At 44.3% G+C, this 26,685-nt stretch overlaps 1 protein-coding gene across 1 annotated transcript in view; it reads right to left on the minus strand.

The window, feature by feature from the left end:
• LOC126282348 (G1/S-specific cyclin-D2-like) overlaps positions 1-26,685 on the minus strand; it is a 151,255-nt gene that overhangs the window by 55,945 nt on the left and 68,625 nt on the right. The window contains exon 3 of the mRNA XM_049982004.1: positions 21,937-22,084. Coding sequence (XP_049837961.1) covers positions 21,937-22,084 — 148 coding nt within the window. The remainder of the gene's footprint in view (positions 1-21,936; positions 22,085-26,685) is intronic.

Consider the following 26,685-nt stretch of genomic DNA (forward strand, 5'->3'; position numbering starts at 1 on the left):
TTTGACAATACTCGTCGGACACTGTTACTCCCAACATTTACTCACAGTGTGTAAAAAATAAATGACTTATTCCGGCACCTTTTAAAAATCGAATCCCAAAGATGAACAGTTTCTCAGAGTTTCTTTGCTAGTCTCAGTGTCCAGTTTCGTGATCGCTTATCACGCTCGCATTGCGAGGTAACAAGGCACGCTACTTTGAATTGAAACATGACTGTACCTTGTCACGCGACATTCGTTCATACTACGGCCGTGTTACCACTTCGCCCTGCCGAGTATTATGGGCGGGCATTCTGCAGAAACATGTACGAGAGAGAGAGAGAGAGAGAGAGAGAGAGAGAGTGTGAGAGTGTGAGAGTGTGTGTGTGTGTGTGTGTGTGTGTGTGTGTGTGTGTGCGCGTGTGTGTGTGTGTGCGTGCGCAGACGGAAAGCTTATTGCCACACTAACTTAGCAAGATTCAGTGTTTATTCAATTTTTTCTTTTTTTTTGGTTCACTAAACAACTGACAGTACTACAGTGTGCGTTTACATATATACCTTGCCACTCCCAGATTCACAGTTATCCTGCACTTTTGTTTTCCTAAAATTCCTTCAACCGTGGCATTCGGTTAGAATGACGGCTTTTTCCCCGAATCACCTCAAGTGAACTCCAGGATAGTTACTCTAACAGGCTTGTTTATGGACAGAGCAGTTGCACATGCAACTTTCGAAAGACTACCGGGAAATATTTTGAGCTCGTGCTACTGTTTCCACACAAACTTCTTTTAATCTCCTTGACGAAGAATATGATACATCTAGGCCGCTCCTTATACGCTTCAACAAAGCCCTGAGCGAGGTAACAAAAAATGGTTCAAATGGCTCTGAGCTCTATTGGACTTAACATCTGAGGTCATCAGTCCCCTAGAACTTAGAACTACTTAAACCTAACTAACCTAAGGACATCACACACATCCATGCCCGCGGCAGCATTCGAACCTGCGACCGTAGCGGTTCCAGACTGTAGCGCCTAGAACCGTTCGGCCACACAGGCTGGCAGCGAGGTAACAGTTATTAAAGAAACTTGACTGGATACACCGTGAAGAAGGAGCTTCAGATGCCAGTCTGGCCTTTTACAGTCTGCGTGATTTCCCACACTCAACGAAGGCAAATGCTCTGCCTGCCTGAATAAGTCCACTGTTGTATTCTCTTACATAGTGGTCCCTACTATGGCAGTTGACAGACTCCAACATGCGCAATGTCGACAAAACAAACTTGCTTGCTTCCTGAGGAAATATTTCTTTCTATTGCGCCTCACTAATTAGGATGTGCTGTCTCTGTAGCCTTTCTAGTTCCTTTCTCACATTTTAGATACCGTTGACGTTCGCAGAATAAGGTGCCCGTAAAGTATTTATGTCGTGGTGCACAGATTGTAAATTTCTGCTGTCTCCTTTTACATTCACGTGCGCACATATACAGTGCCCGAAATTTGGTATTCACGCGACGCTCTTGGCAATGTGAAACTCGGAATACCGAATTCCCTAGCGATTTGCAAAACGGAATATCTTATAAGTCTAGCTCGAACTACACCCCGCCTTCGAAGTCTGTTAATTCCCGTCGTGCGGTCATAAACTCGTCGGGCACCTTTTTCTATGAATCACCTGACTACAGCCGGCCGCTGTGGCCGAGCGGTTCTAGGCGCGTAATTCCGGAACCATGCGGCTGCTACGGTAGCAGAATCGAATCCTGCCTCGGGCATGGATGTGTGTGATGTCCTTAGGTTAGTTAAGTTCAAGTAGTTCTAAGTCTATGGCACTGATGACCTCAGATGTTAAGTCCCATTGTGCTTAGAGCCAGTTTAACAATTTTTTTGGACATAGGTTTCACATCAGAACATCTATTAAACCTCTCTATAACTCCAGAAACCTGTAAAGGAATTGTTAAACACCGTCTGTGACTATTGGAGGCTCCACCATTATTATGCAGGTCAGTGAAAACACGAGTAAACTCTCCTGACTCTGGTACTCTGCGGTTAGGGTCTCTACTATCGTATTCTCTCTAAGCATTAGCAGCGTCTCCATTACAAAACCAGTACAGAAATACCATGTCGTCTGAGTACAAAACAACAGCTCCCAGAATGCACTGCCTCTTTATATCTTGTGTGCTCGATAATACCGACATCTGTGATTTACATATCGCTATCTAGTGACTTTATCGTCTTAGTGCATTGGTGTGGATAAGATTTTTCAACATTTCTTCTTGAACACTGCCCGCCTGCGTTTACCAACGTCCATATGGAAATCGTTCTGTCTGTTTATAATAAAATTGCAAAAGTACTGATAAAACCTCATTTCTTCATGTTGACGAAATCGGAGCATCTCTTTTACACAAAAAACAATCGACGCTCGGAGAGCCGAAGTTTGATGAGGCTAGCAAAATGGATTCAATGCTAACACTTTAACTCGATAGCGTAAATCGGTTTTCAAATATCGACTGTCCTGTTCTGTACAATGTGTGGCATGTAAACGGAAAGACAGTGGTCTCCCCGGAAGCTCGCCGCCAGCTGCCCAAACAATCCTGTTGGACCAGTTTAAAGGGGCAGCTCGTCAGCCCGGGAGAGGAAGTTTAAAGGTCCAGCTGCGCAGGTAGCGGAGTTTAAAGGTCCTGCTCAGGTAGCAGCGTTTAAAGGTCCCGAGGCGGAGGCAGAAAAAAGTTTAAAGCCACAATGCGGGCGATCTAAGGCGCGCCTCCAGGCGGCTGCGCCACACCCAGCCGCGCCCTACCCGCTCTGCGCTCTGCTATCTGCTGAACAAATAACTGCACCCCTCTGCAACGTGGCAACCGCCACGCGCCACGAGGCAGCTATTGGCGACGCCGACGGACATAAAAGGCGCGTAGCCACGGAGCACTGACCTCGGACGCTGTTAAGCTTGGCCATCGACGTCCTTCGATTATTCAGTAGCCGCGCCTGGCACAAGTCCCGTCAGGCACGCCTAGCTGAGTCCAGTGATATCTTTAAAGTCACCACACTGCAAATCTCTCAAGACATGAGCTTTGTTTACAGAATGAACCACCGAAGTAACAATGAGTTTCAAGACGACAATTAGGCGTTTACGTCAGACATTTCACAGAATAATCGTTTTATTCTCCTTATTTGTGTCTATATAAAAACAACATAACTTACAAGGAGACGGCACGACCGTGGGGTCAGGGATTTGTCCGAAATTGTGTGTGGTGAAAGAGGACCCCTAACACCTCACGTGGTTAAAGTATTAAGACGCACTACACGGAAAATCCCGAGAAAAATCGATCCAAAGTTTCTTACATGCCTTATGAGTATAAAATGTTAAGACCACTGCCGAGCCGCCGTCTGGCCTAGATGGTTAGGGCTCGGACTCATACGACAGAGGTCTCGCGGTCGATTCCTCCTCCGGCACTTTTCTTCTGTTTCATTTTCTTTTGTTATTCCACCAATTATTCAAAAAGTTTCTCAAACCTACATTATTTTTAATACATTATTTTAGCTCAAGAACGTAAAGTTTTTAATTCCCTGAAAAATTTCTTGTGTTCTATTTCGTTTTATGAGGTTTAAAGGGGCTTTGTAAGGGTTCCCTTGGGATTATAACGGTCATCTGCGCATAGGACTGTGCGGGAGCCGTGAGAAGTAAACGGCAGTTTGTTTTTCGATTTCGTCGTGAACAGACGTGCCTGTTTCAAATTTCAAAGTGTTATTCCGATCCTGAGTCGGAACAAATCTCCGGGAGTAGACAACATTCCACTAGAACTACTGTCGGCCTTGGGAGAGCCAATCCTGACAAAACTCTACCATCTGGTGAGCAAGATGTATGAGACAGGCGAAATACCCTCAGACTTCAAGAAGAATATAATAATTCCAATCCCAAAGAAAGCAGGTGTTGACAAATGTGAATATTACCGAACTATCAGTTTAATAAATCACGGTTGCAAAATACTAACACAAATTCTTTACAGACGAATGGAAAAACTGATAGAAGCCGACCTCGGGGAAGATCATATTGGATTCCGTACAAATGTTGGAACACGTGAGGCAATACTGACCCTACGACTTACCTTAGAAGCTAGATTAAGGAAAGGCAAACCTACGTTCCTAGCATTTGTAGACTTAGAGAAAGCTTTTGACAATGTTGACTGGAATACTCTCTTTCAGATTCTGAAGGTAGTAGGCGTAAAATACAGGGAGCGAAGAGCTATTTACAATCTGTACAGAAACGAGATGGCAGTTATAAGAGTCGAGGGACATCAAAGGGAAGCAGTGGAGTGAGACAGGTTGTAGTAGCCTCTCTCCGATGTTGTTCAATCTGTATATTGAGCAAGCAGTAAAGGAAACAAAAGAAAAATTCGGAGTCGGTATTAAAATCCATGGAGAAGAAATAAGAACTTTGAGGTTCGCCGATGACATTGTAATTCTGTCAGACACAGCAAAGGACTTGGAAGAGCAGTTGAACGGAATGGATAGTGTCTTGAAAGGAGGGTATAAGATGAACATCAACAAAAGCAAAACGAGGATACTGGAATGTAGTCGGGTGAGGCTGAGGGAATTAGATTAGGAAATGAGACACTTAAAGTAGTAAATGAGTTTTGCTATTTGGGGAGCAAAATAACTGACTATGGTCGAAGTAGAGAGGATATAAAATGTAGACTGGCAATGCAAGGAAAGCGTTTCTGAAGAAGAGAAATTTGTTAACATCGAGTATAGGTTTAAGTGTCAGGAAGTCGTTTCTGAAAGTATTTGTATGGAGTGTAGCCATGTATGGAAGTGAAACATGGATGATAAATAGATTGGACAAGAAGAGAATAGAAGCTTTTGAAACGTGGTGCTACACAACAATGCTGAAGATTAGATGGGTAGATCACACAACTAATGACGAGGTACTGCATAGGATTGGGGAGGAGAGAAGTTTGTGGCACAACTTGACTAGAAGAAGGGATCGGTTGGTAGGACATGTTCTGAGACACTGGAGGGCAGCGTGGAGGGTAAAAATTGTAGAGGGAGACCAAGAGATGAATACACTAAGCAGATTCAGAAGTATGTAGGTTGCAGTAGGTACTGGGAGATGAAGAAGCTTGCAGAGGATAGAGTAGCATAGAGAGCTGCATCAAACCAGTCTCAGGACTGAAGACCACAACAATAACAATTCCGATCCGAGGTTCAACATGTCGACTGAAGAAGTTGCTGGCTCATCTGGGATAGGAGAAGAAATTCCTGAAGAATCCATTCATAGTGATCTATCAAAATTACGATTGAAGGTTGCAGTGATGTATTATGAAAAGCTGTCGATGGAAATTAATTTAAATGCATCGACATCTTCGGGAGAAATCTCTCGCCATGCTATGTTATTGGCCAGAAAACTTTATATAATAATACACTGGAACTTTTGGATGAAAAAACATTCGTAACTGAAGAGGAATTAATTCACGCTCATGAGGATTGCGAAGAATGTGAGGAGAACGATGAACAGTTCGAAGTGCCACAAAGTGATTCGTCTCTAGACGAGTATAAACCGTCACCGGTAAGATTTTAAAGTGACATGATTCCCGTTGCCTACATAGTCAAAGTCGTGAATATTGCTAAAGCGCACCCTACATGGTCCTTGGCGACATATATATATAGAGAAAAGAATATGTTTCAGAATGGGAGAAAGATACGTGGTGGTACGCGAATGGATAAATTTGAGGTGATAGATTCGTGGACCGACTACCGTTTTGTGGAAGCAAGACAGCAATATCAGCAAGTCACGACAAGAAATTTACAGCAACGGGCATTGGCTGCGGCTGCACAATTCGTCAGTTTCAAATTCAAGGCGTCTGATCGATTGGTCACGGCCTTTAAACAGAAGCACAGAATTTCAAAACGCAAGATCACGAAACTGGTTTCGAAAAAAGAAGCGGCGTCAATGGACATCCAGGTGTCTGCGGAGACCTTTCGTCGGCAGACGCGCCGTTTAATCCCTAAATATCATGAGGATTATGTGATAAATACTGACCAAACAGGTAAACGCATGTTTTCTGAGTACAAAATGTTATTACCGGTGTAAAATATATAAATTCAAATTAAATTTAAGATAAATATATTTACATACACATTCGAATATTGTTTAATATTAAAAATACTATTGTTTTAGGACGCCAGTATCAAGCTGTTTTCAGCAGGACTCTCACTGAAAAAGGGAGTAAAACAGTTTTCGTGAAAAAGTCGGATTTGAATAAAGTGACGCATTCGTACACCACACAATATCCAATAACATTATCCGGAAAACTGCTCCCACATGTCTTCATATGCTTACAAGAAGCGACCTGTCATTTCGGACCTGATATTCACAAATTAATAGATGGCTATGCCAATACTTATACGAACGTCATCGTAACATCATCGAAGTCCGGAAAATTAATAAGTTTTCCACATGGATTTTCTCCGGAAATGTTGAAATCTTACGTCGGGGAGAATAAATATTTATTTCTCACTGGCTCTTGGGGAGGTCAAACGAATCCGGAGATATATGATGCAATTATTCAAGATGACGAAAATATGCCAAATTGGTCTGTAAAAGTCATAGCTCCAATATGCATTTCTTTGATGCAACCTTGTGATGTTTACTTTTACAGGCAAGTTAAAAATTTCATAAAGCGCTTGCAAAATTGCAGCGCATTGTTACAGGAGAATCGTGGAATTAATACCCGGGAAGATTGTATAAAAATTCATTCTATAATTCAACATCAATTATCCTCACCAATATTCCGAGACTGGAATCAATCTGCCTGGTTTGCCTCAAAATTATAAGAAACTCGAAACATTTTCGTAAATGTTAATGGGGCATGTTTTTGTACAGATTTATTGCAAACGGCCTGTAATTGTAAAAACTCCGCTTTTATATGTTGCTCAAGATGTCACAAAAATTATTGCTTTGTTTGTTTTTACGGTAATTACCACTGTGGTTCTTGTTTATAAATATTATACGTATAAAAATTGAATGTTTCCAAATAGACTTTGTTATTCTCATTAAAAACCCAATATTTTACCTCATATACTTTACAATGAAAATGGAAAACCCACCGCCATGAATTGTGTTGTTGAACAAAAAGAAAGTAATTTTTATTCTATAATGTAACTAATTTGTTAAATGTAATGTAGGTTTGGGAAAGTTTCTGAATAATTGGTGGAACAACAAAAGAAAATGAAACAGAAGAAATAAAAAAGTGCGAGAAAAGGAATCAACCCGAGATCTCTGTCGTATGAGTCCGAGCCCTAACCATCTACGCCAGATGCCGGCTCGGAAATGGACTAACATTTTATACTCATAAGGCATCTAAGAAACTTTTGGATCAATTTTTCCTGGGATTTTCCGGGTAGTGCGTCCTAATATTTTAACCACGTGAGGTGTTAGGGGTCCTATTTCACCACACAAAATGTTGAACAAATCCCCGACCCCACGGTCATGCCGTCTCCTTGTTAGAATAAAAATTGGCCAAATGCGAGTTTCAGTAGCGCTCTGAGGGTTCCGTAAAAACTTAATTCTTTATATGAACAGTCCATCCATCCTGGCAAATCTAGAATCTCTTGCCTGTTATCGATATTGGCAAGATATCGGTCGCCGGGATTCCAAGATTTTCGAGAATTTTTTAGTTTGAAAACGGATAACAAATGACAAAATAAATATTTTTATGACAATTACAAATTTACAGTTCTCGGATTTTTACTTTGGTTGTACTGTGAAACCTTCCTTTGTCATATTTGATGATTCTAGGCCAACAGGACCTATAGGTTTTGGTGGGAGGGTTTGCGAGTATCTACACTCAAGCTCATAAATTAAGGATAATGCTGATACATGGTGAGACAACGCTCTTGTGGGTGGCTAGCGGATTTAAAACACCTCGGGGTATGACCATGCGGTGCATTTGACCTGCGGTCGTCGCACGGTGGCGCTGGCAGCAGTCCACATGCGCAGAGGTGTGTTGTTGCATGTCAAAGTACGGTGCAGCGAGTAAGTGTGCAGACGTTTTCTGACGTACTAATGGTGACTGTGTGTTGAAAATGGCTCAAAGAACACATATTGATGACGTTATGAGGGGTAGAATACTAGGGCGACTGGAGGCTGCTCAAACACAGCAGCTCGTAGCACGGGCCCTCCGTGTGCCACAAAGTGTGATCTCTAGATTATGGCAAATTCCAGCAGAGAGCAAACGTGTCCAGGCGCTACAGTACGGGACGTCCACAGTGTACAACACCACAAGAAGACCGATATCTCACCATCAGTGCCCGCAAATGGCCTGGGAGTACTGCAGGTAGCCTTGCTCGGGACCTTACCGCAGCCACTGGAACAGTTGTCTCCAGACACACAGTCTACAGACAACTGAACAGACATGGTTTATTCGCCCGGAGACCGGCAAGGTGCATTCCCCTGACCCCTGGCCACATGAGAGCCAGTAAAACCTGGTGTCAAGAACACAGTACATGTTGATTGGACAGTGGTCCCAAGTTATGTTAACCGACGAGTCCAGGTATAGTCTGAACAGTGATTCTCGTCCGGTTTTCATCTGGCGTGAACCAGGAACCAGATACCAACTCTTTAATGTCCTCGAAAGTAACCTGTATAGAGATCGTGGTTTGATGGTGTGGGGTGGGATTATGATTGGTGCACGTACACACCTGCGTGTCTTTGACAGAGGAGCTGTAACAGGTCAGGTGTATCGGGACGTCATTTTGCACCAGTATGTCCGCCTTTTCAGGGGTGCAGTGGGTCCCACCTTCCTCCTGAAAGATGATAACGCACGGTTCCTCAGAGCTGCCATCTTGAAGGAGTACCTTGAAACAGGAGATATCAGGCGAATGGAGTAGCCTGCCTGTTATACAGACCTAAATCCCACCGAGCGCGTCTGCGATGCTCTCGGTCAACGTATCGCTGCACGTCTTCAAAACCCTACGACACTTCAGGAGCTCCGTCCTATTATGGCGTGATCAGGGGGGGAAAGGTGAAACATTAAGATGTGCGTGAATAAAACAGCATACGGTCTCTTTAAGATTCCCCCAGTTCGGCAACACCTCTCCCACCTATGCCCCTCAGTTAAGCACGTTACATACGTATCTACATGTCATAGACTGATACACATTCTGCCCTGCGGCTGCTCTGGCGCCTGCAGGCAGGCAAACACCACCTCAGCGATGTCGAAGGGACTGCCTAACCCTCAGGCGCTACAGCAGCCACGAGGCTGAATGTGTGTCGAAGACTCTGACAGGTACATTTGTAACGTGCTCAACTAAGGTGTGTGGGTGGTACCAAGGGTGTTGCCGGACTGGGGCGTCTTAGTGGGACCCGATGCCGTTTTATGGACGCACATGCTGCATCATAGCGCCCCCCCCCCCCCCCCCCCCCCCGCCTTTCCCAGGACCATGTCAAAGGAGGGCACAAAGAAGTAGGCATGAAAAAGCATATGAACACTTTGCTACTCCGGATCACGTTCAGATTTCGTCCAATGGTTTTTAATGGTCTCTAATGAGTCCAAGCTGTACAGCAGAGCAAAATTTGCTGTCGTGCTACACTCCAAAGGGGGTGGGTCAGATCACGTTCAATAGTGTTGCAGACCCACGATGACCTTAGAGGGGTGAAATGCCCACGGGGTGGCAGCAGCGTTGAACGTTATCAAGGTGGTTTTCGTGTGCATCGCACTGTGAACTTTACTTTGCGACCGCGAAATGTGCGGGAATGAACACCCCATGTGAAGCGCTGGTTTCAATGAGGCACTTTATGCCACCTTCATAAACTTAAGATTCTGAGCAGCGGTGTGTATGAAATATTTTCTCCGGCCATCCTAAAGAAAATCGTATGATGTCACTTCTAGTTGGCGTGGTTCTGACCTCCATCGCTGAGGCGTCAAAGGGAAGTGGTGAAATGCGGGTAAGAGGGGGGGGGGGGGGGTTGAAACTTCCAACCGTGTGACACGTGCATTGGAGAAAATTGTGGTGAATTTTGGTGCTAATGTGACATCCTGAAGCCACCTCAAGGTTCACATGAACTTCTGAATGTGACATTTTTTATTCCATGAGTCGACATCTTGCTGTTTGAAGCCCAACGGTGACGTCGCAGAATGCCATCCGTTTGCACCATCACAGAGGCAGGTTGTAAGCATTTTTGGGCACATTTCAAACTTATTTGTCAGAATGGGAGACAATTACGTGGCTCTGAATAAGTGATCTTTTGATTTTGTTGCGTACTGTATATCCATGCTCTGCACACAACCGAGAAGTGTATGCTGCACTGGGTAGGCCTCATTTTATCAGTTTTTAGGGCTTTCTCCAGTTCCATTCACTATGGAGCACGCTGAAAAATGAACGCTTAAAAGCCTCTGTGCGCGCTGTAATTAATTTAATCTTTTCCTCACGATCCTTGCGATACGTAGTGAACCATTTGAAGCTGGCTCTTGAAAACGTTTGGACGCAGGCATTCTCTGGATAATTTGCGTCTATCTTTAAGTGTCTGCCAGTGCAGTTTGTTAAATGCCGTTGTGATAACCTCACATTGGTCAAACAAACCTGAGACCATCCATGCTACCACATCTGTATACTTCCCATATCTCCTGTTATTCCTATTTGTTACAGGCTCCATACACTTGACCAATATCGAGCAATTTGTAAGACTGATTGCATTTCCCTAGTATTCTACAAATAACCGAAGTCTGCCACGTGCTTTACCTAGACAACGGAACCAATGTGTTTGTTCCATTTCATATCCCTACAAACAGTTACCCCCATGTATTTGTATCAGTTACCGAATTCCAACTGTGGCTCATCGATACTGTAGTCATAGAATATTACGTCTTTTCGTTTTGTAACGTGAAAATTTTCCGTTTCTGTAAATTTAAACCAAGTTTCCAGTCTTCGCACAAGTTCGAAATTTTTATCAAGATCCGAATGAATATTTGTACAGCTTTTATCAGGCAGTACTCCATTACAGATAACTGCATCATCTTTGAAACGTTTGAGGCTCTGTTACAAGCTGCCAGGTCGTTAAAAACAACACGCATTTCCTAAAGTACTTCCTGGGACACAAGCGAAGTGATGACTCTCCATCCAAGGTAACTTCTTCAATCTAGTCTAAAATTCTGCTGAGTACCCTATGCGATGTTATTTTCCGCAACAAGCGTACTTGGAGGACTGAGTTAAATGCTTTTCGGAAGTTAAGAAATACTGCATCTACTAGACTTACTCGCTCCACAGCTTTCAGGGTACCTTACCAGGAAAGAGCGAGTTGGATTTCGCGTGACCGATTTTTTTCTGAATCCACGCTGGCTGGCATGGAAAAAAATCTCTTTGAAATACCTTATCACGTTTGTGCTCAGAATATATTCTAAGATTCGAGAACAAATGGATGCCAAGTATATTGGAAGGTAGTTTTGTATGATCATTTCTGATACCTTTCTTGTAGATGGGTGTGGCCTATGCTTTCTTCCAACTACGGCTTTTTCGTTCGGGAGATTATTGTTAAATTTCTCAACAGCACTGACTTATCTATACCACTCGTCTTTACAACGGTGTGTGAATTAAATGGGGCAACACGCCTAGATTCTCATTTGTAAAGAAACCTTTCAGAATTTGATTCGAGAATCCAGCTGCAGACCATCATCAGAACTTCTTTAACAGTCGGGAGTGCAACCCATTCATTGTTTATCTGTCTTTTCCGTGGAGAAAAGACTTCAGCAGCTCCAAGGACCATTTTCAAACTGATTGGATGTATTTTTTTCAGAATGTCACACTCTTCCCCGCAGCTACAGTTCTTCGTCCAAACATTCAGCTAACTAAAATGTCCGTTAATTTATTGAGTCAAACTTGGCCACAAAACGTAACTAGGCAAAGCATGGTGATTGGCACATAGCATATTTGCGTGCTTTCACTGGCTTAATAAACTATATCCAGAGCCAATTAAGAGCTCCTGTAGTATTTTTAGCCATTTGCTTTTTAATATCTCCCAAGTTTTTTTATCGGATTTCTTAAGTAAATTTCCGATCTGACTCCGTTTATGCGCAATAGGCGAGCTGGTTACCTAAGCTCACGTCGGCACCCCAGCGATCTCGAACAATGCAAACAAGGTGTGGCGCTGGAACGCTTTCTGCAGGACAACAGATAAAATGGTCGCCAGCACTTAAGTTTATCTCTAAGGATTCCAGCGTCCGAGAGAGCGTGCCTCCGATAAGTCTCGATCGCCGATTCTACCCGCCACAAAATGCCTGCACTTCATTTCTATTCTTTTTTGCACGAGTCTCCAGAGAGAAAGGTTCTGAAAGTTTCCCCACACCAATGAAGTCAATCGAATAGTCGAGTTGCCATTAGAAAATATGATATTATAGTCTTCATTCCGAAGACTAATTTGAGGCAGCTCTTCATGCTAGTCTAACCTGTGGCAGCGAGCACAAATTGCACCTGAACCTGCTTACTGTCTTATTCCGCATTATTCTCCCACACATCGCTCCATTACCAAACTGGCGTTTTCTTCATATCTCAGGACAGGCCCCATCAACCGGTCACTTCTTTTAGCCAAGTTGTGCCAGAAACTACTTTGTTCTAATTAGATTCAGTGCCTCTTCATTAGCTACTATGTCCACCCGTCTAATCTTCAAAATACGCCTGTAGCATCACAGTTCAAAAGCTTCTATTTTTGTCCACATTTCAGTTCCCTACAAGGCTACACTTAACACAAATGCCTTCAGAAAACACTTCCTAACAGTTAAAATTATACTGGATACTAACAAATTCCTCTTTTTCAGAAATGATTTTCGTGTTATAGCCAGTTTACATTTTATATCCTTACTAGTTCGGCCACCGTCAGTTATACTGTTGATAAAACAGCAAAATAAAACTCTTCTTCCTTTTAGCGTTTCATTTATTAATCTAATTCCCTCAGCCTTACCTGATTTAATTTGACTACGTTCCATCACCCTTACTTTGCTTCTGTTTATGTTCGTCTTACAATCTCTTTTCACGACACACTCTATTTCGAACAACTCCCCTTTTAAGCCCATTGCTGTCTACAGCAGAATTACAATCTCACCGACAAACCGTAAAGTTTTTATTTATTTTCTTTGAACTTAAATTCACCGTCCTAATTTCTCCTCGGTTTCCTTTGCTGCTCACTCAAGCACTGCTTCCCTTTCATGCCCTTCGATTCTTTACAACTGCAGTCTGGTTTTTGTGCAAGTTGTAAATAATGTTTCGTTTGCTGTATTTTATCCTACCACCTTCAAAATTTCGAAGACTATATTTTGGTAAACATTGATAAAAGTTACATCAACGTTGTTAAAGCTGCACCTACAAACGCTACAAAAGCAGGCTTGCCTTTCGTTAACCAATGTTCTGCGATACGTCTTAGCGCCAGTATTGCCCGACGTGTTCCTGTATTTCTTCGGAATCCAAACTGATCTTACCCGAGTGCACTCTACCAGCTTTTTCCAATTTTCTGTAATTGGTCTTCGTATTTTTTCAACGTGACTTATTAAACTGATAGTTAATAATCACTGTGTCAAGCATCTGCCTTCTTTGGAATTGGAATAATTAATGCCTTCTTTAGAATTGGAATATTTAATGCCTTCTTTAAATCTCAGATTATTTCACAGCTTGTGCCTCTGCCAGTCCACGAGAGCCACAGCCGTCTACGGGGGGAGGGAGTAATTATTTCGGACGTCTTTATAATTCTTGTCTGCGCATTTAATTCAAGATCTCGATAGAAGAAAACGAAGTTAAGACCTGTAGTGCGTCCTTTGTAATTACATATTGACTTCCTGTGTACCCGCAAAGAGCCGAGAGTTCGCGAACTGTGGCGGACAACCCGACTTGTGTGACGTCACAAGTTCGTTGCGGGGTCTCATTTCTCGTAGGCCCGCGCGAAACTCAGTGACGTCATATGGCGCGAGGAGCCGGCGCCACGTTTGAATCTGCCGCTCCCTCGTCAATCCCACGCTGTCGACCCCACTAATTGCGTACACCTGATCTCTGTTAAAACTGTTGCTGTTTAATCTAATTTAGACTGATTATCTTGCAACAGAATCGCAGTATAATGGTATGCGAGCCAAAACTCTCGTCTTTTCTAATTGCATTTTATGCCAGTTTTCTTGGCAAATTTGTCTGATTCGTGAATTCATTGCACAACGCTCAGCAACAGTGCGAATAGTTTGACTTACGCAAATGCTACCACATTCACAGGGAACAACATACACGACAGGACCTCTTAGACATATGTTGCCTTGGATACGAGCCGGAACACTGGTCTCAGTCTCTTCAGCATGCGATCTCTGTTGATAGTGGTTGCTCTACAATATGGAAGGTGCTCCGGAGTAACATCAAGCGCAGATACGTCGGCATGGAATGTAACAGCAGAGAAGGCTGTGAGACATTCTCTTCGTCAATGTGATGTCGGCGCTGCAAGCCATCTGGATCTGAAGATGCAAGCAAGCGCCAAGTCAACGGACGATCTCGCCTCGCGTCCACCGTCTGCTGCCGCTAAAAACCCTGTAAGACACAATATCATGCGGCTCGAAGCGATACTTGCGTCGATTTGGCGCTTGCATGTATCTCATTACAGGTTCAGACGGGATGCAGCGCCGGCATCACGTTGACGAAGAGAATATAGGTGCCGCTCCTGTCGTGGTGTCGTCCTAGTCAGCGTTCTATTGGCTGACGTCGTCTCACAGCCTTCTCTGCTGTTACGTTACATACCGACGTGCCGGCGGTTGATGTTACCCCAGAACAGAAGGAATACAGCTGGCTTGGCCGATTCATGAGACGTCTTTCGTCGCTGGCACCTGAAAGCTTTTGAGCATTCTCCCTTGCTATGTTGGCTTTGGACATTGCTTTCGCTCAAAGTCGTTGTGTTGACGCTTGTAGAGGCGCGGGCGCGTCAGTTTCAAACGTAGCGCCAGCCCCTCGCACTATATGACGTCACTCGGTCCCGCGGCGAGACGGAGCTGCTAGGAGCTGCCCAACTTGCCTTCCGCGCATGCGTCACTCCGATCTTCTCTGGACACTGCCATTGTATCTGTATAATCAGAACATCGTGTCAGCCTCGGCAGTGTGACTTTAAACCCGAAGGCAAAGACGGGGAAAGGTATCGAAAGCTCGAGGGTTCTGTTCGAAGTGACGCGGCTTGTAAACGGAGAATATTTTATTCGTGCATCCCACCACGGAAAATCCGAGGGCAGCACAATTCGTTACAGCATGCAGAAATGCATTTACATTTAGACTGTGGTGAAGCAGTACGCAGTTTCCAAAGTAGTAACGTTTCATTGTTGTTGTCGTTGTGTTCAGTCCTGAGACTGGATTGACGCAGCTCTCCATGCTACTCTATCCTGTGCAAGCTTCTTCATCTCCCAGTACCTACTGCAACCTTCATCCTTCTGAATCTGTTTAGTGTTTTCTAGTGTTTTCATCTCTTTGTCTCCATCTACGGTTTTTACCCTCCACGCTGCCCTCCAATACTAAATTGGTGATTCCTTGATGCCTCAGAACATGTCCTACCAACCGATCCCTTCTTCTAGTCAAGTTGTGCCACAAATTTCTATTCTCCCCAATTCTATTCAATACCTCCTCATTAGTTATGTGACCTACCCATCTAATCTTCAGCATTCTTCTGTAGCACCACATTTCGAAAGCTTCTATTCTCTTCTTGTCCAAACTGTTTATCGTCCACGTTTCACTTCCATACATGGATACACTCCATACAAATAATTTCAGAAACGACTTCCTGACACTTAAATCTATACTTGATATTAACAAATTTCTCTTATTCAGAAATGCTTTACTTGCCATTGCCGGTCTACATTTTATAACCTCTACTTCGAGCATCATCGGTTATTTTGCTCCCCAAATAGAAAAACTCCTTTACTACTTTAAGTGTCCCATTTCCTAATCTAATTCCCTCAGCATCACACGACTTAATTCGACTACATTGTATTATCCTCGTTTTGCTTTTGTTGATGTTCATCTTATATCCTCCTTTCAAGACACTGTCCATTCTGTTCAACAGCTCTTCCAAGTCCTTTGCTATCCCACCCTGTGGGCAGAATGTTGTCTATCCATGGCCATAACTTTCTTCCAACTCGTTTTAACGTTTCATAACAGCCGTAAAACGAGTTGGAAGAAAGTTATGGCCATGGATAGACAACATTCTGCCCACAATGTGGGATGGAAAATCGCCCGCCTGCCCTGTTTGCCTTAGTGGGCATGTGCGATGTACCTCAGGTCTTATGCAGAGCTAGTGTATCCCTTTAGCCCGTCACGCTCACAGTACTGGAGGGGTCGCCTGCTCCGCTGTATATACTACCCGTGTGGATTTCCACCTTGTGGGCAGCGGGTTACCGGAGACTGCCATTCAAACCACAGACAGCTTACCAACTGTTTTTACACAACGTTGTTCTCAAAGGAGACTTTAAGAATATGTAAATTCAGCATCTAGTACCAGATTCATTAGCAAGTACTCGCCAACATGCAAGAAAAATTCACACTTAGGAGAATACAGTGTGGAGTTTACTGATGGAGTAGCAATCACATATCTCAAGCAACGTGTTCAAGCATTCGCGCCAACTATTTTCGAATCCCATTCTATCAATGGATCAACGGATGACGCATCTTTCAACCTCAATGGTTTTACAGCTGGAGCAGCAGCTATGTTTGGAGTGAGGAAAATCCATGTTTGCCTCAAATGACAACCAACTTCTGAGTTGGCATTGTGCAATATCACCTGTGGCCACTAAAATTTTTTACGCCATGCAGCTTACGTGAAATTGCGTGGATATGCTAAAGGGCAGCACTTCAGCGCAATTGCACGCAGTCCAGTTTCTCACTCAGAAATATCATTTCCGTGCTGTTGATTGTAAGAGGCTCGTGCTATGCCTCGGGTAAAACGACGAGCTCGACAGCAGGGCAGTATGTTGGATCGGCAACTGCTGAGATCACAAGATGTGTTCTTCTGTAATTCAAAATTATTGTATGCAGTAAAAGTGAGGATACCTGTTGACAGTAATCATCACAGTACAGGTTACACCTCATGATATGGGCCTAAAAGTTTCGAATAGTTTGCACTGGCGGAATTTGAACTCTAAAATAAAGGATTTCAGTCTTTACGACCGACGCTGCCATTTATCCAAAATAAACTGACAATAATTCAGTCGTTGTGCACACGGTTCGCAATGGAATTAGACATCAAGAAAATCTTATCAACAAAACACAATGCAGGAAATGTGATGTCATTCTTACGTGTTTCATGTGGTAAAATAGAACAATGAAAATATTTATTTCAATATTTATTCAAAATTACGTTAACTATTTTCGTGAACAAAGTGCGGTGATAACATGAACTGTTGTGTACGTTGGGACATAGGTTATGTTTGTAACATTAACTAATTTTTATCGATTCAATTATGAAACAGCTGTGGTATACACATAGTAATGTTAATGTGCTATTTCAAGTCGTCTTTTTTATGTTAAATAAATGATTCATCTTCCAAACCTTTAGACTCGTCTTTCTTCTGCTACCTTAAAAACAAGGCGTCTATTTTGTTACTCTTAGCTTTGTTGTACCATTCTCCCATTGCTTTCATATACTGACAGCTTCTTATTAGTAAACATGTCACTGCTACTGTACAACTAATACATACAGAAAAGCAAATAGTTGAAACCTGTCAGTACTGAATGCAAGCTTGATACCGAAGAGAAAGTGAACATTACTTTTGTCGGCAACAGGTAACTTGAATAAGTGAAACAAAAGTTAACTGCCATCATAATTAAATATAATGTTTTGTATCCACAAATATTTGCATAACCGCATTGTGTGTTTCAGATATTCATTTCTGCTGTGAAGCAAATGTTCGATGTGATGATTACGCGCCACCAGCGTAGTACTATGTGATTCGACACTTCATTTATTTCAGAATATGCAGTCCATTTTTTTAAAGTACGACATATTTTATTGCACATCATCCAGTTTGTTACTATCCAGCTGCGAATTCTGTGGAATTAGCTACATTGGGAGTCTTATCCAAAACATTTCTCATTTTGTAATTATTCAGTTATTTCCTCTCCCGCTGCAGCTCTTGTAACACACATGTGACTTCCTAATTTATCTGGCTACGGGATATGATACATGTTGGAAAGTATCAGACGCCATGTTGATTTGCGTGTTCGCAAAAATGAAGTGTTAACGAGGGTCACTCCAAAAGAAATGCACCCCATTTTTGTAAAAATACAGTTTTCATTCTGCATGTGTGAAGGTCTTACAGTGTGTAGATACACTCTTCCCGCTTGCTTTCAAACTTAGATCAACCTGTTCCCGTGAGTTGCGCCGTCACAGCATGTATTCAAAATAGCTGCTACACTTGACGTTCGTCAGAAGCAGCGTGCTGTCATAGAATTCCTGTGCTCTGAAAACGAGACAGTGGGAAACATCCACAAGAGGTTGAAAAAGGTGTGTGGAGATGCTGCTGTCGATCGTAGTACAGTTAGTCGGTGGGCAAGCAGGTTATTACGCGATGAAAGCGGGCACGGCAATATTGAGGATTGTCCTCAGAGCGGCAGGCATCGTACTGCACACACTAAACAATGTGCAGAGAGTTAACGAATTGGTGACTGCTGACAGACGCATCACAGTGAACGAATTGTCACGCTACGTTGGGATAGGGGAAGGAAGTGTTTGCAGAATACTGGAAGTGTTGGCGTTAAAAAAGGTTTGTGCCAGGTGGGTTCCCAGGATGTTGACAGTGGCTCACAAAGAAACAAGAAAAACGGTGTGCAGCGAACTTTTGGAACAGTGCGAGAACGGTGGAGATGAATTTCTGCAAGAATTGTGACAGGTGATGAAACAAGGCTCCATCATTTTTCACAAGAGACGAAGAGGCAATCAATGGAGTGGCATCGTGCAAATTACCCAAGGAAAAAAAAATCAAAACCACACCTTCTGCTGGAAAAGTTATGGCTACGGTGTTTTTCGATTCCGAAGGACATCCTGCCAAGTGGAACCACCATAAATTCTGATGCATATGTGACGACACTGAAGAAACTTCAAGCTCGACTGAGTCGTGTTCGACCACATCGGCAAAAGCAGGATGTTTTGCTTTTGCACGACAATGAACGGCAAAATGTTAGTCCAAAACCCATGGAAGCGATCACAAAACTCGGGTGGACAACACTGAAACACCTGCCTTACAGTCCTCACCTGGCTCCATGTGACTATCATCTCTTTGGGAAACTGAAAGACTCTCTTCGTGGAACAAGGTTTGAAGAGGATGACTCCCTTGTGTAAGCTGCCAAACAGTGACTAACAGGTTGGTCCAGAATTTTACCGTGCGGGTATTCAGGTTCCAAGATGGCGTAAGGCAGTTGAGAGGGATGGCAATTATGTGGGGAAATGAAAATATTGTTCCTAAAGGATGTATCTACACACTGGAAAGCTTTCGAACATGTAGAATAAAAGATGGATTTAAAAACAAATAGTGTACTTTTCTTCTGGAGTGACCCTCGTATTTGGTGTTTCCCATATTTGTACTTGTATACTATGAAAACATCTAGTTTAACTGATGCACTGTAGAAAATGTGTCTAAAAACGCGACAGTTTTATACGATAGGTTGTGTACAAGTGTCGCGAAATGTCACCTCGCTGACTGTTACTGGAATGTAGTCCGTATGACGTCACATCTACAGTCACAATGATTTACGCATTAAATTACATGTTACTTCAAGATCATACTTAACTCCCAAACCGCCAATTTCATGTTACTGCCCCAAAAAATCGCAGATTTCCCGTTATCGTTTACGTTATGCGGTGTTTGTGACCCACCTGTTGTTGTTGTTGTTGTTGTGGTCTTCAGTCCTGAGACTGGTTTGATGCAGCTCTCCATGCTACTCTATCCTGTGCAAGCTCCATCTCCCAGTACCTACTGCAACCTACATCCTTCTGAATCTGCTTAGTGTATTCATCTCTTGGTCTCCCTCTACGATTTTTACCCTCCACGCTGCCCTCCAATGCTAAATTGGTGATCCCTTGATGCATCAGAACATGACTAGAAGAAGGGATCGGTTGGTAGGACAAGTTGTGCCACAAACTCCTCTTCTCCTCAATCCTATTCAGTACCTCCTCATTAGTTATGTGATCTACCCGTCTAATCTTCAGCAATCTTCTGTAGCACCACATTTCGAGAGCTTCTGTTCTCTTCTTGTCCAAACTATTTACTGTCCATGTTTCCCTACCATACATGGCTACACTCCATACAAATACCTTCAGAAACGACTTCTTGACAGTTAAATCTATACCCGATGTTAACAAATTTCTCCTCTTCAGAAACGCTTTCCTTGTCATTGCCGGTCTACATTTTATATCCTCTCTACTTCGACCATAGTCAGTTATTTTGCTCCCCAAATAGCAAATCTCCTTTCATCTACATTTATACTCCGCAAGCCACCCAACGGCGTGTGGCGGAGGGCACTTTACGTGCCACTGTCATTACCTCCCTTTCCTGTTCCAGTCGCGTATGGTTCGCGGGAAGAACGACTGTCTGAAAGCCTCCGTGCGCGCTCGAATCTCTCTAATTTTACATTCGTGATCTCCTCGGGGGGTATAAGTAGGGGGAAGCAATATATTCGATACCTCATCCAGAAACGTACCCTCTCGAAACCTGGCGAGCAAGCTACACCGCGATGCAGAGCGCCTCTCTTGTAGAGTTTGCTAAACATCTCCGTAACGCTATCACGGTTACCAAATAACCCTGTGAGGAAACGCGCCGCTCTTCTTTGGATCTTCTCTATCTCCTCCGTCAACCCGATCTGGTACGGATCCCACACTGATGAGCAATACTCAAGTATAGGTCGAACGAGTGTTTTGTAAGGGACCTCCTTTGTTGATGAACTACATTTTCTAAGGACTCTCCCGATGAATCTCAACCTGGTACCCGCCTTCCCAACAATGAATTTAATATGATCATTCCACTTCAAATCGTTCCGCACGCATACTCCCAGATATTTTACAGAATTAACTGCTACCAGTGTTTGTTCTGATATCATATAATCATACAATAAAGGATCCTTCTTTTTATGTATTCGCAATAGATTACATTTGTCTATGTTAAGGGTCAGTTGCCACTCCCTGCACCAAGTGCCTATCCGCTGCAGATCTTCCCGCATTTCGCTACAATTTTCTAATGCTGCTACTTCTCTGTATACTACAGCATCATCCGCGAAAAGCCGCATGGAACTTCCGACACTATATACTAGGTCATTTATATATATTGTGAAAAGCAATGGTCCCATAACACTCCCCTGTGGCACGCCAGAGGTTACTTTAACGTCTGTAGACGTCTCTCCATTGATAACAACATGCTGTGTTCTGTTTGCTAAAAACTCTTCAATCCAGCCACACAGCTGGTCTGATATTCCGTAGGGGGAATTGTATTGAACGCCTTCCGGAAGTCAAGAAAAATAGCATCTACCTGGGAGCCTATATCTAATATTTTCTGGGTCTCATGAACAAATAAAGCGAGTTGGGTCTCACACGATCGCTGTTTCCGGAATCCATGTTGATTCCTACAGAGTAGATTCTGGTTTTCCAAAAACGACATTATACTCGAGCAAAAAACATTTTCTAAAATTCTACAATAGATCGACGTCAGAGATATCGGTCTATAGTTTTGCGCATCTGATCGACGACCCTTCTTGAAGACTGGGACTACCTGTGCTCTTTTCCAATCATTTGGAACCTTCCGTTCCTCTAGGGACTTGCGGTACACGGCTGTTAGAAGGGGGCAAGTTCTTTCGCGTACTCTGTGTACTCTTTCCTACTATAAGTGTCTCATTTCCCAATCTAATTCCCTCAGCATCAGCCGACTACATTCCATTATCCTCGTTTTGCTTTCGTGACGGAACAGTTTAGGCGTGCGCTGCGATGCACGGCGGGGACTGACCGGTGCAGCAGAGGGCGGCCACGGAGAGCGCGTGCCGGCGCAGCGTGGCTGCCCACGGCAGGCGGGGCACCAGCTGCTCCAGCACGTCCACGGCCGTCACCGCGGAGGCTCGCCACTGCAGCCGCGACAGCACCACCAGCTCCAGGGCCTGCCAACACAAACAAATGTCTCATAACGTTATACGAAACAATAAGGGTCACTCGGTCAAAAAACGTCGCTCGCTGTTTTGGATCGCTATAGATCAGTGGTTCCCAACCTCGGCGTCATTACCCCCCTGCGGGATAAAATGAAGTTTCCTGAGCTGTAGAAACTAAAATGCTGCATTTATGTCAGTCAGGGAACTAAATTATTTTTATACTATCGTACACCACTGGCCATTAAAATTGCAACACCACGAATATGACGTGCTACAGACGCGAAATTTACCGACAGGAAAAATATGCAGTGATATGCAAATTATTGGCTTTTCAGAGCATTCACACAAGGTTGGCGTCGGTGGCGACACCTACAACGTGCAGACGTGAGGAAAGTTTCCAAGCGATTTCTCATACACAAACAGCAGTTGACCGGCGTTGCCTGGTGAAACGGTGCTGTGATGCCTCCTGTAAGGAGCATAAATGCGTACCATCAAGTTTCCGACTTTGATAAAGATGGGATTGTAGCCTATCGCGATTGCGGTTTATCGCATCGCAACATTGCTGCTCGCGTTGGTTGGTGGTTTGTGGAATTAAAGGGACCAGACTACTATGGTCATCGGTCCCTTGTTCCATAAAAACTAAAACCACCCGAAGAGAATAAAAAACGAACAACAGGAAAGACAGCAGACGAAACAGGACATGAAATACTCCGACAGAGACGAGACAAAACAAATTAAAACACACAGTGTGACGGTGGTTGGCCGACCGTAGAGAAAAAGAGGAAAAGCCAACCACCAAGGACACTTTAAAAACTCAGTTTAAAATCAGAGGCTAAAAGCCAGAATCAACACTAAAAAAACTCAGATTAAAATCAGAGGCTAAAAGCCAGAATCAACACTAAAAAAACTCAGATTAAAGGATAAAAACCCCCTGCCTGAATAAAACACAAAACCAAGTCCACCATGGCAGAGTCATCTGATAAAAGAGCGTGTCAGGCATTGCAAAAGTCTGCCTGAGCACGGTTAAAAGGGCGCACTCCGACAGAATATGGACCACCGTCAAGGACGCCCCACAACGACAAAGAGGGGGATCCTCACGACATAGTAAATAACTGTGCGTGAGTCGGGTGTGGCCAATGCGGAGCCGACAAAGGACGACTGAGTCCCTGCGGTTGGCTCGCATGGATGACCGCCACACAGTCGTCGTGTCCTTGACGGCACGGAGTTTGTTAGGGGTGGTCTGCTCGCGTTGGTCCAGATCCAATGACTCTTAGCACAATATGGAATCGGTTGGTTCAGGAGGGTAATACGGAACGCCGTGCTGGATCCCAACGGCCTCGTACCACTAGCAGTCGAGATGACAGCCATCTTATCCGCATGGCTGTAACGGATCGTGCAGCCACGTCTCGATCCCTGAGTCAACAGATGGGGACGTTTACAAGACAACAACCATCTGCACGAACAGTTCGACGACGTTTGCAGCAGCATGGACCATCAGCTCGAGACCGTGGCTGCGGTTACCCTTGACGCTGCATAACAGACAGGAGCACCTGCTATGGTGTACTCAACGACGAACCTGGGTGCACGAATGGCGAAACGTCATTTTTTCGGATGAATACAGGTTTTGTTTACAGCATCATGATGGTCGCATCCGTGTTTGGCGAAATCGCGGTGAACGCACATTGGAAGCGTGTATTCGTTATCGCCATACTGGCGTATCACCCGGCGTGATGGTATGGGGTGACATTGGTTACACGTCTCGGTCACCTCATGTTCGCATTGAAGGCACTTTGAACACCGGACTTTATATTTAACATGTGTTACGACCAGTGGCTCTATCCTTCATTCTATATCTGCGAAACCCTACATTTCGGCAGGATAATGCACGACCGCATGTTGCAGGTCCTGTACGGGTCTTTCTGGATACAGAAAATGTCCCACTGCTGCCTCGGTCGGCACATTCTCCAGATCTCTCACCAATTGAAAACGTCTGGTCAATAGTGGCCGAGCAACTGGCTCGTCACAATACGCCAGTCACTACTATTGATGGGCTGTGGTATCGTGTTGAGGCTGCATGGGCAGCTGTGCCTGTACACGGCGTCCAAGCTCTGTTTGACTCAATGCCGAGATGTATCAAGGCCGTTACTACGGCCAGAGTTGGTTGTTCTGCGTACTGATTTCTCAGGATCTATGCACCCAAATTGCGTGAAAATGCAATCACATGTCAGTTCTAGTATAATATATTTGTCCAATGAATACCCGTTTATCATCTGCATTTCTTCTTGGTGTAGCAATTTTAATGGCCAGTAGTGTAACTGTTAGCACAATCTCACAAGACTGTAATATTGATTACACACACCAACTCAAAAAAACGCAACACTGGTAAATAAATAAAGACATTAAAAATAAAATACAATAATGAAATTTTGGCAATACATTCGTCTAAGAAACATGTTTAAGTGAGAGTCGGGAAAGTCGGATGCATACTGAAAAAGCAGTGCGTAAGACTGTCTCTTGCACGCTCAATAAAACACGGGCATTATTGGAGAGTGTCAGAAATGACCTTTGCGGAAGGCCAGTGTGTGTCACACATGAGGTGTGTGAGAAAAGTAATGAGACTGACAACGCTACGACAACGCTGCATTGTTCTATTTGTGTGAACAGGTGTGTACATCCTTTCCAGATGCAGAGTCCGAATTTCATTTCCGTATAGCCATCATATGTTTTTTTGGGAGCGCCATCAGTGAAGTTGTGCTGTGTGTTACAAAAAAGGAAGAGCGTAATTTAAAGCAACATTATACCTCTAAACTTTGTGTTAAACTTAGGGAAAAGGCGAGTATGATCTCTGTGAAGTTGAAACACCCCTAGGGGGACATTACTAATACAGATCCCAATTTTTTCGGTGGTACAAATAATTTTCGCAAGGCCGAGAACATTTGAAGAGCAACCTCGCTCAGGGAGACATATGGGTCAAGTGATTTAAATAAGTTTGCCACTTCATCTAACTGGGGTGAAATTACATTAGGTTTTCCACAGGGTTCAATCATGGGTCCCCTTCTGTTCTTGATATATGTGAACAACCTCCCTCCCTATTTGAAACAGGAAGCTGAACTGACACTGTTTGCTGATGATACAAGCATCATTATTAATCCAGTAAAAAAAGTACAATTGAAAATTATACAAATAAGGTCTTTGAAAAAGCATTAATTGGTTTTCTGCAAATGCACTTGTTCTAAACTTTGAAAACCGACAGTACATCAAATTTTCTGCTGGAAAAAGTAAGGTTCCTTCAATAAATGTTAACACATCAACAGAAGTCAGTAGAAAGGGTAGAGCATACTCAGTTTTCGAGTGTACTTCGGGCGTGGACTACGGAGAGAGCAGCTTGCGGTGGAAGGGGATATACACCATGTGTCCAAAAGTATCCGGACCCCCCCCCCCCCCCCAAAAAAAAATACGTTTTTCATATTAGGTGCATTGTGCTGCCACCTACTGCCAGGTACTCCATAACAGAAACCTCAGTAGTCATTAGACAACGTGAGAGAGCAGAATGGAGAGCTCCACGGAGCTCATGGACTTCGAACGTGGTCAGGTGATTGGGTGTCACTTGTGTCTGTACGCGACATTTCCACACTCCTAAACATCCCTAGGACCACTGTTTCCGATGCGATAGTCAAGTGGAAACGTGAAGGGACGCGTTCAGCCCAAAAACATACAGTTGAAGAGGGTCGAAATGTACACTCCTGGAAATGGAAAAAAGAACACATTGGCACCGGTGTGTCAGACCCACCATACTTGCTCCGGACACTGCGAGAGGGCTGTACAAGCAATGATCACACGCACGGCACAGCGCACACACCAGGAACCGCGGTGTTGGCCGTCGAATGGCGCTAGCTGCGCAGCATTTGTGCGCCGCCGCCGTCAGTGTCAGCCAGTTTGCCGTGGCATACGGAGCTCCATCGCGGACGTGAACCGTAGGTGCAGTTGACGGACTTTGAGCGAGGGCGTATAGTGGGCATGCGGGAGGCCGGGTGGGCGTACCGCCGAATTGCTCAACACGTGGGGCGTGAGGTCTCCACAGTACATCGATGTTGTCGCCAGTGGTCGGCGGAAGGTGCACGTGCCCGTCGACCTGGGACCGGACCGCAACGACGCACGGATGCACGCCAAGACCGTAGGATCCTACGCAGTGCTGTAGGGGACCGCACCGCCACTTCCCAGCAAATTAGAGACACTGTTGCTGCTGGGGTATCGGCGAGGACCATTCGCAACCGTCTCCATGAAGCTGGGCTACGGTCCCGCACACCGTTAGGCCGTCTTCCGCTCACGCCCCAACATCGTGCAGCCCGCCTCCAGTGGTGTCGGGACAGGCGTGAATGGAGGGACGAATGGAGACGTGTCGTCTTCAGCGATGAGAGTCGCTTCTGCCTTGGTGCCAATGATGATCGTATGCGTGTTTGGCGCCGTGCAGGTGAGCGCCGCAATCAGTACTGCATACGACCGAGGCACACAGGGCCAACACCCGGCATCATGGTGTGGGGAGCGATCTCCTACACTGGCCGTACACCTTGGTGATCGTCGAGGGGACACTGAATAGTGCACGGTACATCCAA

Source organism: Schistocerca gregaria, chromosome 7 (genome assembly GCF_023897955.1).
Source record: "Schistocerca gregaria isolate iqSchGreg1 chromosome 7, iqSchGreg1.2, whole genome shotgun sequence".
Classification (NCBI taxonomy): domain Eukaryota; kingdom Metazoa; phylum Arthropoda; class Insecta; order Orthoptera; family Acrididae; genus Schistocerca; species Schistocerca gregaria.